The sequence below is a fragment of the Staurois parvus genome, unplaced genomic scaffold, assembly GCF_062004578.1.
Source record: "Staurois parvus isolate SC_StPar_1 unplaced genomic scaffold, SC_StPar_1.0 ptg000031l, whole genome shotgun sequence".
Taxonomy (NCBI): domain Eukaryota; kingdom Metazoa; phylum Chordata; class Amphibia; order Anura; family Ranidae; genus Staurois; species Staurois parvus.
Window position 1 is genome coordinate 5,769,060 of NW_028317827.1, and position 14,323 is coordinate 5,783,382.

The 14,323-nt window shown below is 39.7% G+C and overlaps 1 protein-coding gene across 2 annotated transcripts in view; it reads right to left on the reverse strand.

Annotated features, from left to right (window-relative positions):
• The window catches only part of CCDC148 (coiled-coil domain containing 148), a 309,952-nt gene that overhangs the window by 257,301 nt on the left and 38,328 nt on the right, over window positions 1–14,323 (reverse strand). For both annotated transcript variants that reach the window (XM_089659739.1, XM_089659740.1), the window contains exon 2: window positions 7,710–7,768. In XM_089659739.1, the coding sequence (XP_089515865.1) occupies window positions 7,710–7,764 (55 nt within the window). In that variant the 5' untranslated portion in view covers window positions 7,765–7,768. The remainder of the gene's footprint in view (window positions 1–7,709; window positions 7,769–14,323) is intronic.

The window sequence follows — 14,323 nt, forward strand, 5'->3', positions numbered from 1 at the left end:
CCTATACTGTTTAAAATCCACTAATACACTGTCTCAACCTACTCAGCACATGCTCAGTTGCTCTCTGTTTTTTTGGCAGGAAAATCAGAGCCACTAGAGGCCAATCAGCTGACAGCCTAAAGAATTACTGCTGCTCATGGGCTCTGGGGTTCAGCAAAATGACAACCTCTGACAAGAAGAACCAGGAGAAAGGCAAAAGCTGGAGGCAATTTACAGCATACATTAATTTTTGTAGCATAATTATTAATGTGGAATGTATGTTCCTTGCTAAAGAACATTATTATTTATCAAGTTGTTATGGGTAAAGTTCCACTTTAAGCTGGACATACAGTACATATCAAAAGATCATTACCCAATGTGTCTAATTGTAGCAAAATAGGTTAAACAACAGCTATGTTTATGAACATGTCCAAATCCAAGTGCAAAATCTAACCATCATAGGTATTACAAGTATGGTGAAATAAAATCACTGTTTTCCTATACAGACGTCCACAGTTCCTCAGTATGACCAGACCAGTTTAGTAATCATTAAAAAGATGTTTAAGAGATGTATCATGAACACATATTTGATTGCCATTTCACATCTACAATCAATTGTAAAGATAACAGCCTAAAATCAGTGCAATCATATTATTACAGGCTCGTATTCTGTACCTTTCATGTAATGAGAAATGCAATTCCAAATCGCCATTTGTAGATATTGGTCTGAGGTATGGACTGCATTTAGAGAAACAGGCAATCTTACTTTTATATACTTGTTACAAATTCTGATCATTCTGAAAGCCTTAGGGAGGTGTTCTTTGGTGAGCTGCAACAGGTAATCAATAGCATTCAAATCCACTTTTAAAAAACCTCCAACACTAAAATTTTTATCCTGACATTGTTTTGTATTCCATACAACGTGACATCTAAAGTTCCCAAGTATAAATTTAATAATGTAATAAAGAAGCTACTTATTTTCAGAAAAATAAGGCTATAGCTCAAAATTTATCTGTTTAGAGTTTATTATTCTTTACGGTTATTTCTCTCAAGATATAGTGAGGGTGACGAGTAAAAGAGTCCCTAGGAACCTAGGAATAAAACTATAACTTGTGGATTCTGAGGCAAGTGGAAAAACAGCACCCTTCATATGCCTCCCCCCATCAGAATGCAGTGGTATTGCTTATATGAGATTTCAGGCATCATCATAACACAAGGTACTTGAGTCAGAACAGAGCAGCAAAGTAAGATAAAGAAGCAAAAAAATGAAAAACACTGCATTCTAGCTGACCATAAATGGACAGATTCAGCTCTTGAGATCATGCTTAAATGATTCTCATGTGTCATTGGAAGGGTTTGTAGAAAAATCTTAATGATACCTAGATGAAAGGAGGTCTTAAAGCAAATCTGACTTCTGTAGCTGCAGGTGCCATTTCTCCACTTTTTTTCTCAGCAGTTTAGTTCACCCTGCTCCCCCCTCCCAGCAGTGGCTCAGCAAACATCCATCTCTAATATACGGGTGCATTTCAATAAATTAGAATATCATCAAAGAGTTACCTTATTTTAGTAATTCAATTTAAAAAGGGTAACTCATATGTTATAAAGATTCATTACACACAGAGTGAAATATTTCAAGCATTTCTTTCTTTTAATTTTGGCGATTATGGCTTACAGCTAGTGAAAATACAAAATTCAGTATCTCAGAAAATTAGAATACTGTATTGTGAAAAATTTAAATATTGTAGATTCATGGTATCACACTCTAATCAGCTAATTGCCATAAAACACTTGTAAAGATTTCCTGAGTCTTTAAATGGTCTCTCAGTCTGGTTCCGTAGGTTACACAATCATGGGGAAGACTGCTGACTTGGCAGTTGTCCAGAAGACAGTCATTGACACCCTCCACAGGGAAGGAGGGTAAGTAACAAAAAGTAATTGCTAAAGAATCTGGCTGTTCACAGAGTGTTGTATCCAAGCATATTAATGGAAATTTGAGTGGAAGGAAAAAGTATGGCAGCAAAATGTGCACAAGCAACAGGGAAAACTGTAGCCTTGAGAGGATTGTGAAACAAAGGCCATTCAAGAATTTGGGGGAGATTGTCAAGGAGTGGACTACAGCTGGTGCTTCAAGAGCCACCACATACAGAAGTATCCAGGACATGGGCTACAACTGTCGCATTCCTTGTGTCAAGCCACTCCTGAACCAGAGACAACATCGGAAGGGTCTTACCTGGGCTAAGGAGGAAAAGGACTGTACTGTTGCTCAGTGGTCTAAAGTCCTCTTTTCGGATGAATTTGCATTTCATTTGGAAATCAAGGTCCCAGAGTCTGGATGAAGAGTGGAGAGGCACAGAATCCAAGTTGCATGAGGTCCAGTGTGAAGTTTCCACAGTCAGTGATGATTTGAGGAGCAATGTCATCTACCAGTGTTGGTCCACGGTGTTTTATCAAGTCCAAAGTCAGCGCAGCCCTCTACCAGGAAATTCTAGAGCACTTTATGCTTTCCTATGCTGACCAGTTTTATGGAGATTCTGATTTCATTTTCCAGCAGGACTTGGCACCTGTCCACACTGCCAAAAGTACTAATACCTGGTCTAATGATCATGATATCACTGTGCCTGATTGGCCAGCAAACTTGCCTGACTAAACCCCATAGAGAATCTGTGGGGTATTGTCAAGAGGAAGATGAGAGACACCAGACCAAACAATTCAGATGAGCTGAAGGCCGCTATCAAAGCAACCTGGGCTTCCATAACACCTCAATAGTGCCATAGGCTCATCGCCTCCATGCCATGCCGCATTGATGTAGTAGTTCATGCATAAGGAGCCCCAACTAAGTATTGAGTGCATACTATAGTGCACATGAACATACTTTTCATTAAGCCATCTTTTCTGTATTAAAAATCCTTTTTTTATTGGTCTTATGTAATATTCAAATTTTCGGGGATACTAAATTTGCTTGAAATATATCACTCTGTGTGTAATGAATCTATATAATATATGAGTTTCACTTTTTGAATTGAATTACTGAAATAAACTAACTTTTGATGATATTCTAATTTATTGAGATGTAGCTGTAAATACACAGCAGGAACAAGGGAGGAGAAGCAGGGAATTTAAACCCCTTGAAAAAATGACTGTGGAGAAACGATTTCTCAGAGTTCAGTGATGGTTTGGTTTCTAGCTCATTTCCAGTTTGTTAGGAATAGCTAAATACTTGAATGTCCACATATTCATTTTAAAGTAATACTATACTGCTACTGTATACTCTGGTTTTTAAAAATGCTATTCAAATACGTATTCCTAACTCCAAAAAGTACCTTCTGTTGATCTCAGTCTCCTCCATATCTCCAAACCTTTTTTGCTGCTGTGAACCAACTTCCCATTAGGAGGAGGCTACATTCGGTCTTCATGGTCTCACTGTATGTAGGAACATAGCCGTAGATAGACTAGGAACTATTGACTATGGGATGTGTAGTGTGCACAGATCAGTGTACATGGCTGCAAATAACATGCACTGCTCATTCCAAAGAATACAATTTCATGAAAAATAGTTTGAAGGGCCATTAAGTAGTGGATGCGCACAGATTATTTTTGGAGAATAGGAAAATACATTGGTGTCACTTTAGGCTTTCATGTGCAATTCAGTTCATCATGCAAGTTACATAAAAATCAGCAGAAGATCCTTACATTACAAACACTAGGCAGATGTCTAGCCACTCATTGTTATTGGGGAGATATCAGCTTGCTTTCTGCAGTGGCAGGATGGACTGAAGGGGCACACATGCCCAGGTAACTGTTCTTTCCTGTACTCACCCCATTTAAAGCTAGATATCTTATAAGGAAAATCATTTAGGGAAATACCATAACAAAAATGTAAAATACACATATCTGTACTATATAGGTGGGAAAAAACTATGTATTGTTGTTGTTGATAGCACCAAAAAATGATCTTGGGGAACACCGCTTTCATTCTTTTCATTCTGGTTGCTATTCTTTTGAATGGGATGCCAAAACACTAGAAAAATACCTGCATTTTGTTTCATATTTAGCACACCACAACACATAGTAGTGGCTGATTCAAAGCCTTCAAGACTGTAACATCATGCTTAGCCCCCCCTAAGTATATATGTGCAGGGCTAATTTAGACAGGAGCCAGATAACCTACTAGCATGTCTTTAGAGGGGGGGAGGAAACCAGAGTACCCAGAGGAAACCCACACAGACACAGGGAGAGCATGCAAACTCATGGCAGGTTGTTGGGAATTGAACCGACAACCCTAGTGCTGCTAGGCAGAAGTGCTAACCACTTATCCCCTGTGCTACTCTTGTGATGCTTCAACTTGATTTTAATCTGCATTTGAATTGATTTGGTTTGCATTTACAATTACTTATACCAGGAAAAACATGGATCAGTTGTAATAAATTGTGACATGATACATTTACTGAAATGCAAAGCAAATGCAGCAACAAAGGCAAATCAAAAATAATCAAATTTACATGCTGCTAAATTGCATCACAAATACATATCTGAAGCACAAATGTACATCCATGAACACAAACCTACACATAGTCTTAGATGAATGTTAGAGGATACAAATATTGTTTAATTATCAGCACATACAGCATCCAGCCTATAATTCCTGACACTTTCCTATTTTTATTGTGGGCCAAGTAAAAATCAGTCTTCATTCCATAATAAAAGTATACAGCAAAAACATAAATTTATGAAGTGTGGCACGCAGACCTCATTGTGTTCCTTCTGTATGTGTTAATAAAAGTTAAAGCCCAGCCCCAGGCACCATCACTTTCACAGTTTTGAAGACATTAGTACCCATTTAGTGCATATTAAGTTTATCTAATATTTCTGTAATAGCTGCACTATGCACAGAGGTGAAAAGGCATCTTTTATTTTCAATCTGAAATTAACTTACTACATTTCAGAGGTAAACACTTACTAATCCCCTAACACTATGGAAATGACGGTGTTCTTTAAGTTGGAGAGCTTATTAAGTAAAAAGATTGGATCCCGTGTTCTTTATAATAACCACAGTTCCGTTGCAATGTTTATATCATAGACAACTCTTCTACATGCTGGATTTGAAACGAGGGTGCAGGCACAATGGAAATACAATTTTCTAACTACATGGATGTTCTAAAACATGGTAACCAAAGAATCAATATTTGCCTTAAATGGAAAACATGTTTTTTTCAGTATGCACATAATAGTGTTGTGGTTACCTTAAAGTGGAAGAGAGCTGTCACTGCATAACATGAAGAGCACATACAAGTTTCTTCATTGTAGCTGTAGACTTTAAGCTGACCTCCATTCTTGTGGAAAATATAACCATACAGTGGGCCCTCTCCCCACACTGCATGGGTTAAAAATTAAAGGAGAACTCCAGGAATTGTAGTACTTTTGAAAGTGATGTGCTGGCTTATAAGAGGTTAAGTCCAAAATGGTGTAGGTCATCTCATGGTCTTTTCTTTTATTTAATATTTAAATTTTTACTGAGCATCGGGAGTATACCACAATACTTCTGGCACTCTGACACTGCACCTTCAATACTCTAATACAGCAGTCCCAGAGTCAATTGCAGTTATTCTGCCTGCCCCTCCCCTCCACTCTTCTTGCCCAATCACGGAAGGCTTTGTATGCGAACACATTCATAAAATACAATTTTTGTACATGGAAAGCAGAGAGGAGTGCCAGGCAGAGTGGCTCCTGTATAGCAGAGCACATCACTCCTGTCAAAGCGCTGGGAGTATAGTGATAGCTATAATCCCAATTCTCAGTAAAAATTTAGATAGTAAATAAAAGAGTTAAGTCCACAAGGTGGCATACACCAACTTGGGCTTAACCCCTCATAGATCAGTCGATTTTTAAAAGGGCTACACTTTAAAAGCAGGCCATGATGAATGATGTGAATTACTTACCTTACTTCTCACTCCCCAGTAGCTGAGGCTCTTCTCTTCTTTGTTCTTTGATGCTCCTATAATGTGGTTAGGCCCTCATTTTTACGTACAATGCTGAAATTCTGGTCCTGCATTGTATGTGATCACATTGGAGAGCCTACTAATGGCTGGGTGAAAAAGAGAAGAGGCCTTGGGAGTCCATTCATACAAAGTGAACAGAAGCCTTTAGGTTTGAGGAATAAGATAATTTTACAGCATCCCAGTGTGGGACTGTACAATAACTTGTTAAAAATTAATAGATTTGTATTGGGTTTGCTTTTTTTTTTTTTGGTTGTGACTTTCACTTTTTTTTAAATAGTCACTCTTCCACTTTTCATACAGTACTAAACATAGAAATGTGTTTATATGTAAATAAAAACAAAACAAATAAGATATAGATATTTTTAGAATAACCACGAGAGGGAGCTCTACCATACCTTCTGCCCCATTCAACCTCCCTGTTTAAAGTGTAAGTTTACCTTCAGGAGAATTTTCAAAAAAATCCCCTTACGCAATTCTATATCCTCAGAATAGTACATACCAGAGCTCTTCCTGTTGTAAATGGTGCACATCCTCCCCTTACAGATGCAGCTGTTGAGGGGCCTCCCCACAAAATACACTGACCCCTCACCCTCCTCCATCTTGCTGTTTGCAGGATGGGCTGAACATTACAGTAATGCGCCCCCTAGCTGTTGCTTCTGGCCTTTCAAACTGCGCAGATCCATAGTGTGCTCTCCCCAGCCCAGATGTGCTCAGAAACACGTGCTCTGGGACATTCAAGCCCCATGCATGCACAGTTTGCAGTATCCTTTTCTAGCTGAGCCTCAATGGTAAACAACAAAAAAGTTTTGGAAATCATTCCCTGTCCTATCCAAGACTAAAGAAAAAATGTGGGCACTAAATTGAGTTTAATGTTTATTTAAACCATAAGTGGATACTATTTAATTTGCTAAAGCCTTTTACAAGAAACAATTGCATTTTTTTCATAAAATGTTGTTTTCACTTTTTTTCAGTTACTTTCTGTTCGTGATGGTGGACCATGCCTTTGCAGTGTGTATCAACAAAGTTACTTGTAGTTTTTACGGGGGAAGCACCAGCTGTTAGAATAATCGAACAGTGGCTGCATCTGATTTGATACAGCCGCTATTTTGCTGATTATTTTCTGTTCGGCACCTTTGATTATTCATTACAAGTATGTTGGGTGGGAAGGGGCCGACAGGGCCAGCTATGTAATGAATTTCCTAATGAACCAGATGAAATTAGCATAGTGTATGGCCAACTATTGCTTTGCACAATACCAAATCCTTCTACGAACAGAATACATGAAAAGATAGTACAGTAGAGTTTAAAAAGATTTGAGAATGGCAGTCAGATGGAAGAAACAAAAAGCAGTTCTGCCATAGAACAGATGTACATTACAAACGGTTTAAAAATAATGTTGCAGCATTCAGTTTTTGCCCATCTGGCATCATGCTGAGTATGGTGTCATAAAGGTATAACCTTCTTTTATGTGTAGTGAATTCATATGTGGTACTATACGTGTTGTATAATACATGTTGCATTTTCCCTTGTTTTTGAACATGCTATACAAAGAAAGTCTTCTAATGTCAGCCATGCATAGCACGGTTGGATGAGTTTCAGCAGCAGATGTTATAGAATATATGGAGTATATATGTTCTTGCTGCCATCACCATTGGATGACTCACTTGTGGACAATAGATGTGTATCCTGTCTTTGTGTACCTTTATAACCAGCAAGACAGACATAACACTTTACCTGTGTTATTGCTTCTGTGTGTTGTTACAAATGTTCGTAAGTCTCTTCCAGTCATGTTTCTGTAAATAAAAGAACATTTTGCATTAAAGGGAATGTATAGTGTGCTTTTTTATATACATTTTCATTTATTATATTCGGAACGAAAAGAATAAAACAAAAAATCGAACCAGTCAACAGATAAGTGAGAAAGGTTATGCCTATGAATATTTCACTATTTACAGATATAGCACACATGTGAAGCTTCTGGGTTTTGCTTTCTAAGCTTTTCTTAAAAGAGACGTACAAGTAAATCTTTTTTTGGTCATACTACTCTTCTGGATCACAGAAGTGCATTTACTTACTGTGATCCAGAATCAGCTGACAGCAGACTAGTTGTATGATAAGCAGACTAATTGTATGATAAGTAAAAAAGAGGACAAAAATGGCAAAAAAGGTATGGAAAGCAGGGAGAAGAAAGATTTAATTAAGACAAATAGAAATATAATAACTGGTTACAATGGAAAGACTTAAAGTGTTATTAGACCCACAACAGTAAAATCAGTCTGTACATGCAGTAAAGCATGCTTGTTACACTCACTGTGGAATCTAAGGAGTTAATCCTCTGAATTGTGTAAAAGGCTGTTTGATCCTGACTTCTCTCATCCTCCCCTTCTTCCAGTGTCCCCCTCTAATAAGACATATTGTGTGGAGTCACTCTGCACATGCTCAGATTGGTGTGTATTGCTTGAGAGGTTTTTTTTCTTGGAAGAGTGCATGGGGCACTCTCAATCAGCACTGTCCAGACAGAGGTCAGGGGTCCTGCATCCTCCTAGAGCAAAATGAGGACTCCTCCTACAAGCTTTAACATGTGCTATGCTGGATATTGATAGAAGTCACAAGACTGCAATATACTGCTGATGAGAAAAGGTATTTAACAGTTTATATTTACTAAAATAATTGCACTTCCATGTTCTGTGTACTGTGGGAGACCAGATATAATGAATGCAGGGTCCGGGGATTAGTAACACTTTAAATAAAAACCAAACCATTTTAATAACCTTTATGACTTTAACAACTCCTGTGTAAAACAAAATAAATAAAACAGTAAATTACAAAATAACACCTGCTGCAGTCTAGATGCAGATTGAAACAGTGTATTGGAGTTTGTTACATTTTTTATACATTTTTACAGTACTTTGGATCAAGTGTTTGCCAGCTAAGATAACTGCCAAGAGTAGTTACGACCTCCAGTTTTTGTTTCATAGTACTTTGCAAATACAGGCTACAACAGTAGTTTTCATTCTAAATGAATGCAGAGCAGGACCAATCTGTCAAACTGTAGATCACACATTGAGAGCCCCATACTGCTGTTTATGCCTAGATCAGACAAGGATTGTGCATTTGTAGACACTCCTCAGTGAGAACAAGTCAATCATGTTGTCAATTGTGTCAGTCCACATCAACATGCTGAGTTGGTGCACAATACAAAATAAACAGGCAGGCAACATTGCATCCCAGTGTTTACTGTACTGCAATGCACTTTAGCATGCAGTAGGTAAAGGAAAATGCAGAGGGGTTGATTTACTAAAACTAAAGAGTGCAAAATATGGTGCAGCTCTGCATAGAAACCAATCAGCTTCCAGTTGATTTTTTTTTGCATGTCAATGTATATGCGCAGTGGTGTGAATGGGCCCTCAGGGTTGGATCACACATGCACAGGTGATGGCCATTTAGAGTCTGAGGCACTTTAAAGGAGAACATGCTACTAAAATTAGCTTTATAATGCCTGTGGAAGTAGGTATTTCAGGTAAACATGTCACATGTCTAGCATTATTGGGTGAAAACAACCATAGAAAATGAGAGATACACTATACTGCCAAAAGTATTGGGCCAGCCCTCCAAATCATTGGATTCAGGTGTTCCAATCATCTCCATGGCCACAGGTGTATAAAATCATGACCTAGGCATGCAGACTGCTTCTACAAACATTTGTGAAAGAATTGGTCGCTCTCAGGAGCTCAATGAATTCAAGCGTGGTACCGTGATAGGTTGTCACCTGTGCCATAAGTCCACCTGTGAAATTTCCTTGCTACTAAATAGTCAACTGTTAGTGGTATGATAACAAAGTGGAAGAAACTGAAAATAACAGAAATTCAGCCATGAAGTGGTAGGCCACGTAAAATGACAGATGCTGAAGCGCACAGTGTGCAGAAGTTGCCAGCTGTTTGCAGAGTCAATAGCTAAAGGCCTTCATACTTCATGTGGCCTTCAGATTAGCACAACAACAGTGTGTAGAGAGCGCCATGGAATGGGTTTCTATGGCTAAGCAGCTGCATCCAAGCCTTACATCGCCAAGAGTCGGATGCAGTGGTGTAAAGCACGTTGCCACTGACTCTAGAGAAATGGAGACGTGTTCTCTGGAGTGACGAATCAATCTTCTCTGTCTGGCAATCCAATGGATGTGCCTGGGTTTGGTGGTTGCCAGGAGAATGGTACTTGCCTGACTACATTGTGTCAAGTGTAAAGTTTGATGGAGGGGGATTATAGTGTGGGGTTGTTTTTCAGGAGTTGGGCTTGGCCCCTTAATTCCAGTGAATGGAACTGCTAAGGCATCAGCATATCAAGACATTTTGGACAATTTCATGCTCCCAACTTTGTGGAAACAGTTTGGGGATGGCCCTTCCCTGTTCCAACATGACTGCGCACCAATGCACAAAGCAAGGTCCATAAAGACTTGGATGAGCGAGTTTGGGGGGGGGGGGGAGGAACTTGACTGACCTGCACATAGTCCTGACCTCAGTCCGATAGAACACCTTTGGGATGAATTAGAGTGGAGACTTTGAGCCAGGTCTTCTCGTCCGACATCAGTGCCTGACCTGACAAATGTGCTTCTAGAATAATGGTCAAACATTCCCATAGACACACTCCTAAACCTTGTGGACAGCCTTCCCAGAAGAGTTGAAGCTGTTATACCTGCAAAGGGTGGGCCAACTCAATATTGAACCCTATGGATTAAGACTGGGATGCCATTAAGCTCATATGCTATGTATCCTAAGTATCCTATGCTCCCTCACTCACATCTTCAATCTCTCCCTCTCTAACAGTGCCTTCCCCTCCCCTCTAAAGCATGCACACATCATTCCCATATTTAAAAAGCCCTCCCTGGACCCCACCAACCTGAACAACTTAAAACTCATCTCCCTGCTCCCATTTACCTCTAAACTCTTAGAACGCCTAGTCTACAATCGCCTGAGCTCCTACCTCATTGACAACAACCTTCTTGACACTTTACAGTCTGGCTTTCACTCACTAAACTCCACTGAAACTGCTCTACTAAAACTCACGAATGATCTACTAACCGTTAAAATCAATTGTCACTACTCCGTACTCTTACTACTCGACCTCTCTGTGGCTTTTGATTGGATTGACCATCCCCTCCTCCTCAAAAAACCCCACTCTCTTGGCCTCCGAAACTCTGCTCTCTCCTGGTTCTCCTCCTACCTATCACAGCGCTCCTTCAGCATTACCTATAACTCTGGATGCTCCTCTTCATTCCCTCTTTCTGTAGGGGTCCCTCAAGGTTCCCTCCTTGGACCCCTTCTCTTCTCCATCTACACCTCCTCCCTTGGTCACTTGATAAGCTCCCATGGCTTTAAGTACTATCTCTATGCTGATGACACACAAATCTACCTTTCTACACCTCACCCCTTCAGTCTCCTCTCGCATTACTAACCTACTAAGCGACATATCTGCATGGATGTCACTCCACTTCCTCAAACTCAATCTTTCCAAAACTGAGCTCGTAGTAATCCCTCCAGCTTGTGCCCCCTCCCCTGACTTCTCCATCAAGATCAATAACACAACCATCAGTTCCTCGCCTCATGCCAGGGTGCTAGGTGTAATCTTAGACTCCCATCTGTCTTTTCAGCCCCAAATCCAATCGCTGTCCAAATCTTGTAGACTTCACCTACGCAGCATCTCCAAGATACACCTGTTCTTAATCTTGGAAACTACTAAGCAACTTATTCAGTCCCTTGTTATCTCTCGCCTTGACTATTGTAACTCCCTCCTCATTGGCCTACCTCGTCTCAGGCTATCCCCTCTTCAGTCTATCATGAATGCTGCTGCCAGAGTCATCCACCTTACTAACCGTTCTATATCAGCCACCCCTCTCTGCCAATCCCTCCACTGGCTTCGCATTGCCCAACGGATAAAATTCAAAACATTAAAAATAACATATAAAGCCATTATTAACTCTGCCCCAAATTACATCACCAATCTTGTCTTCAAATATCACCCAAACCGTACTCTCCGCTCCTCACACGACCTCCTACTCTCTAGCTCCCTTGTCTCCTCCTCCCATGCTCGTCTCCAGGACTTCTCCAGAGCTTCCCCATCCTCTGGAACTTTCTACCCCAATTTACCAGACTATGGCCTACTCTGCTTACTTTTAGGTGATCTCTGAAAACCTATCTCTTCAGGGAAGCCTATCCTGCCTTCAGCTAATAATGGAATCTTCTACTCTTCCAACCAGTCCATCCCCCATAGTTACTACCTTTTGTACCACTAGCCCCTCCCTCCTAGATTGTAAGCTCCAAGGAGCAGGGCCCTCCTATCCCTCTTGTATTGAACTGTATTGTTGCTGTATTGTCTCCCGTTATATTGTAAACCACTGAGCAAACTGTTGCCGCTAATTAAATCCTGTATAATAATAATAAGCGTGTAAAGGCAGGCGTCCCAATACTTTTGGCAATATACTGTAGTGTATAGTTGCTCACCTCTCCTTCTGAAAATACTAATTGTCTGGTTGTTATACAGATCTTTTGGTCTCCATATTTTGACAGTTGCTGACTAGAAACAAGTATGCAGATGGGGATCTCTAACTTCATTGGGAATTTACTGGCTGCGTGCTTGTTCCAAGCCAGTGTAAAGTATAGCAGCCAGGCAACTACCATTTTGAGGAGGAGGGAAGCAATGGCAGCCTACATATGTTCTCACTATAGATTAAAGAAAAAAGTATGATAATACTCATATCTGTCAAACTCCAAACTATGTTGAAGAAAAAGGGTGATAATGATCACAGTGCCACCCTTGTTTTCTCCAGAAGTCAGTAGCAAAAGTGCTCAGATTTAAAACTCATGTCTGTATTCATGAAAGGTGACACACACTGGATGAAACACAGAGCAGGTTAAAGTGGAAATTCACTCCCTCAATCAAGACTGACCTTATGGGATAATATAATTAAAAATTCACCCTCAGAAAAAAGTATTAAGTGGAAAAGGTATACAAAATCATAATTTATGTCAGATAAATTATAAACGGATACTTCATAACCACTAGAGGAGCAAACCTGAGTGATTGTTAGGCTTTGGTATGAGTAAGAATCTATGTAGACCTATGTTTTTTCACAATGTAACCTGGGATTACGTTTTTTTTGTTCAGAAATGAACCCCAGCACTCCCCCCTCCTTTGTTTTTGTTTTTTTTATAGTCCCATCCCTTATTTCCTTATCATTTATGTTCTGATAATTTGCTACTTGGGACACCAAGTCTGATCCTAGGAGAGAGACGGGATACCTTTCCACACCTCTTATATTAACCAAGCAATCTTGGTTATGAATCTGGTCCTCTTTCTGCTCTGGTCAATCTACTGTTGCAAGTAGCTTCTTGCTGTATTACAGACGGCCTTTTTGTAGTATACTATTCAACTATGTTGACTCTTGTATTATGTCATCTTGTAAACTTTATTTTACAGCGCAACTATTTGTTTTTGTTTTCTGCTGTAAGACCCTTTGACTGAATACATGTTTGTAATTTTTTTTAAATACAGAAAACTGAAGAAAAAGAATAAAAGATTGTAAAACAAAAAAAAAATAATAAATTTGTTGGTTGTCAAACTGTGAAACCTTCTCATATGGAAATATAGCTGTACTCAGGATAGTTGGAATTAAAAATCTACCAGGTAAGCATAATAAAATGGTCTCCAGCACACCTACATCGCACCCCTCGGACCCTTTAATTGGGTGGTGTGGGCACAGGGACACCCTGCCAAAGGAAAACAAAAAACAACTACAAATGGCAGCTCTGGACCATCATTTTTAGAATTGAAACTATCACATGTATCACGGACAGTAATCAGTTGTTTCTGTCGCAAGTGCACTAGTACAGGTACAATCACCTCAATACAATTGAAACTACCAAGCATACTGAGAGAGTCATGTTAAGAGGTCCAGAGACAGTTAAGCTGGCCATACATGGATCAAAATTTGGCCGGTTTAGTAGGGATGAAATATTGATCTAAGTACGGCCAGGCTGGTTGTACAGAAGTTGATCTACTGATGGACTTCTGTACAACCAGCCTGTCGAATTTTCCCCACTTAATATGTGCAGTTTGCTTTATCTGGCATCACTGACCAATGTATTCTGATGGCGGGGGATGTCTCTCTGCTGTCAGAATACAATACCTCAGTGGGGAGGATTTCCCCCTTTTACCTTCAATGTGTGGATGGGGGAATCAAGTCTTTTTTTTTCCATTCCATTCACTGGTTGAAGGAAAAAAACAACAAATCTATGGGCTGCATTACTCTGCAAGTGATCCAAACTCTTAACTGATCGATGACCAGACAAACTCTTCTA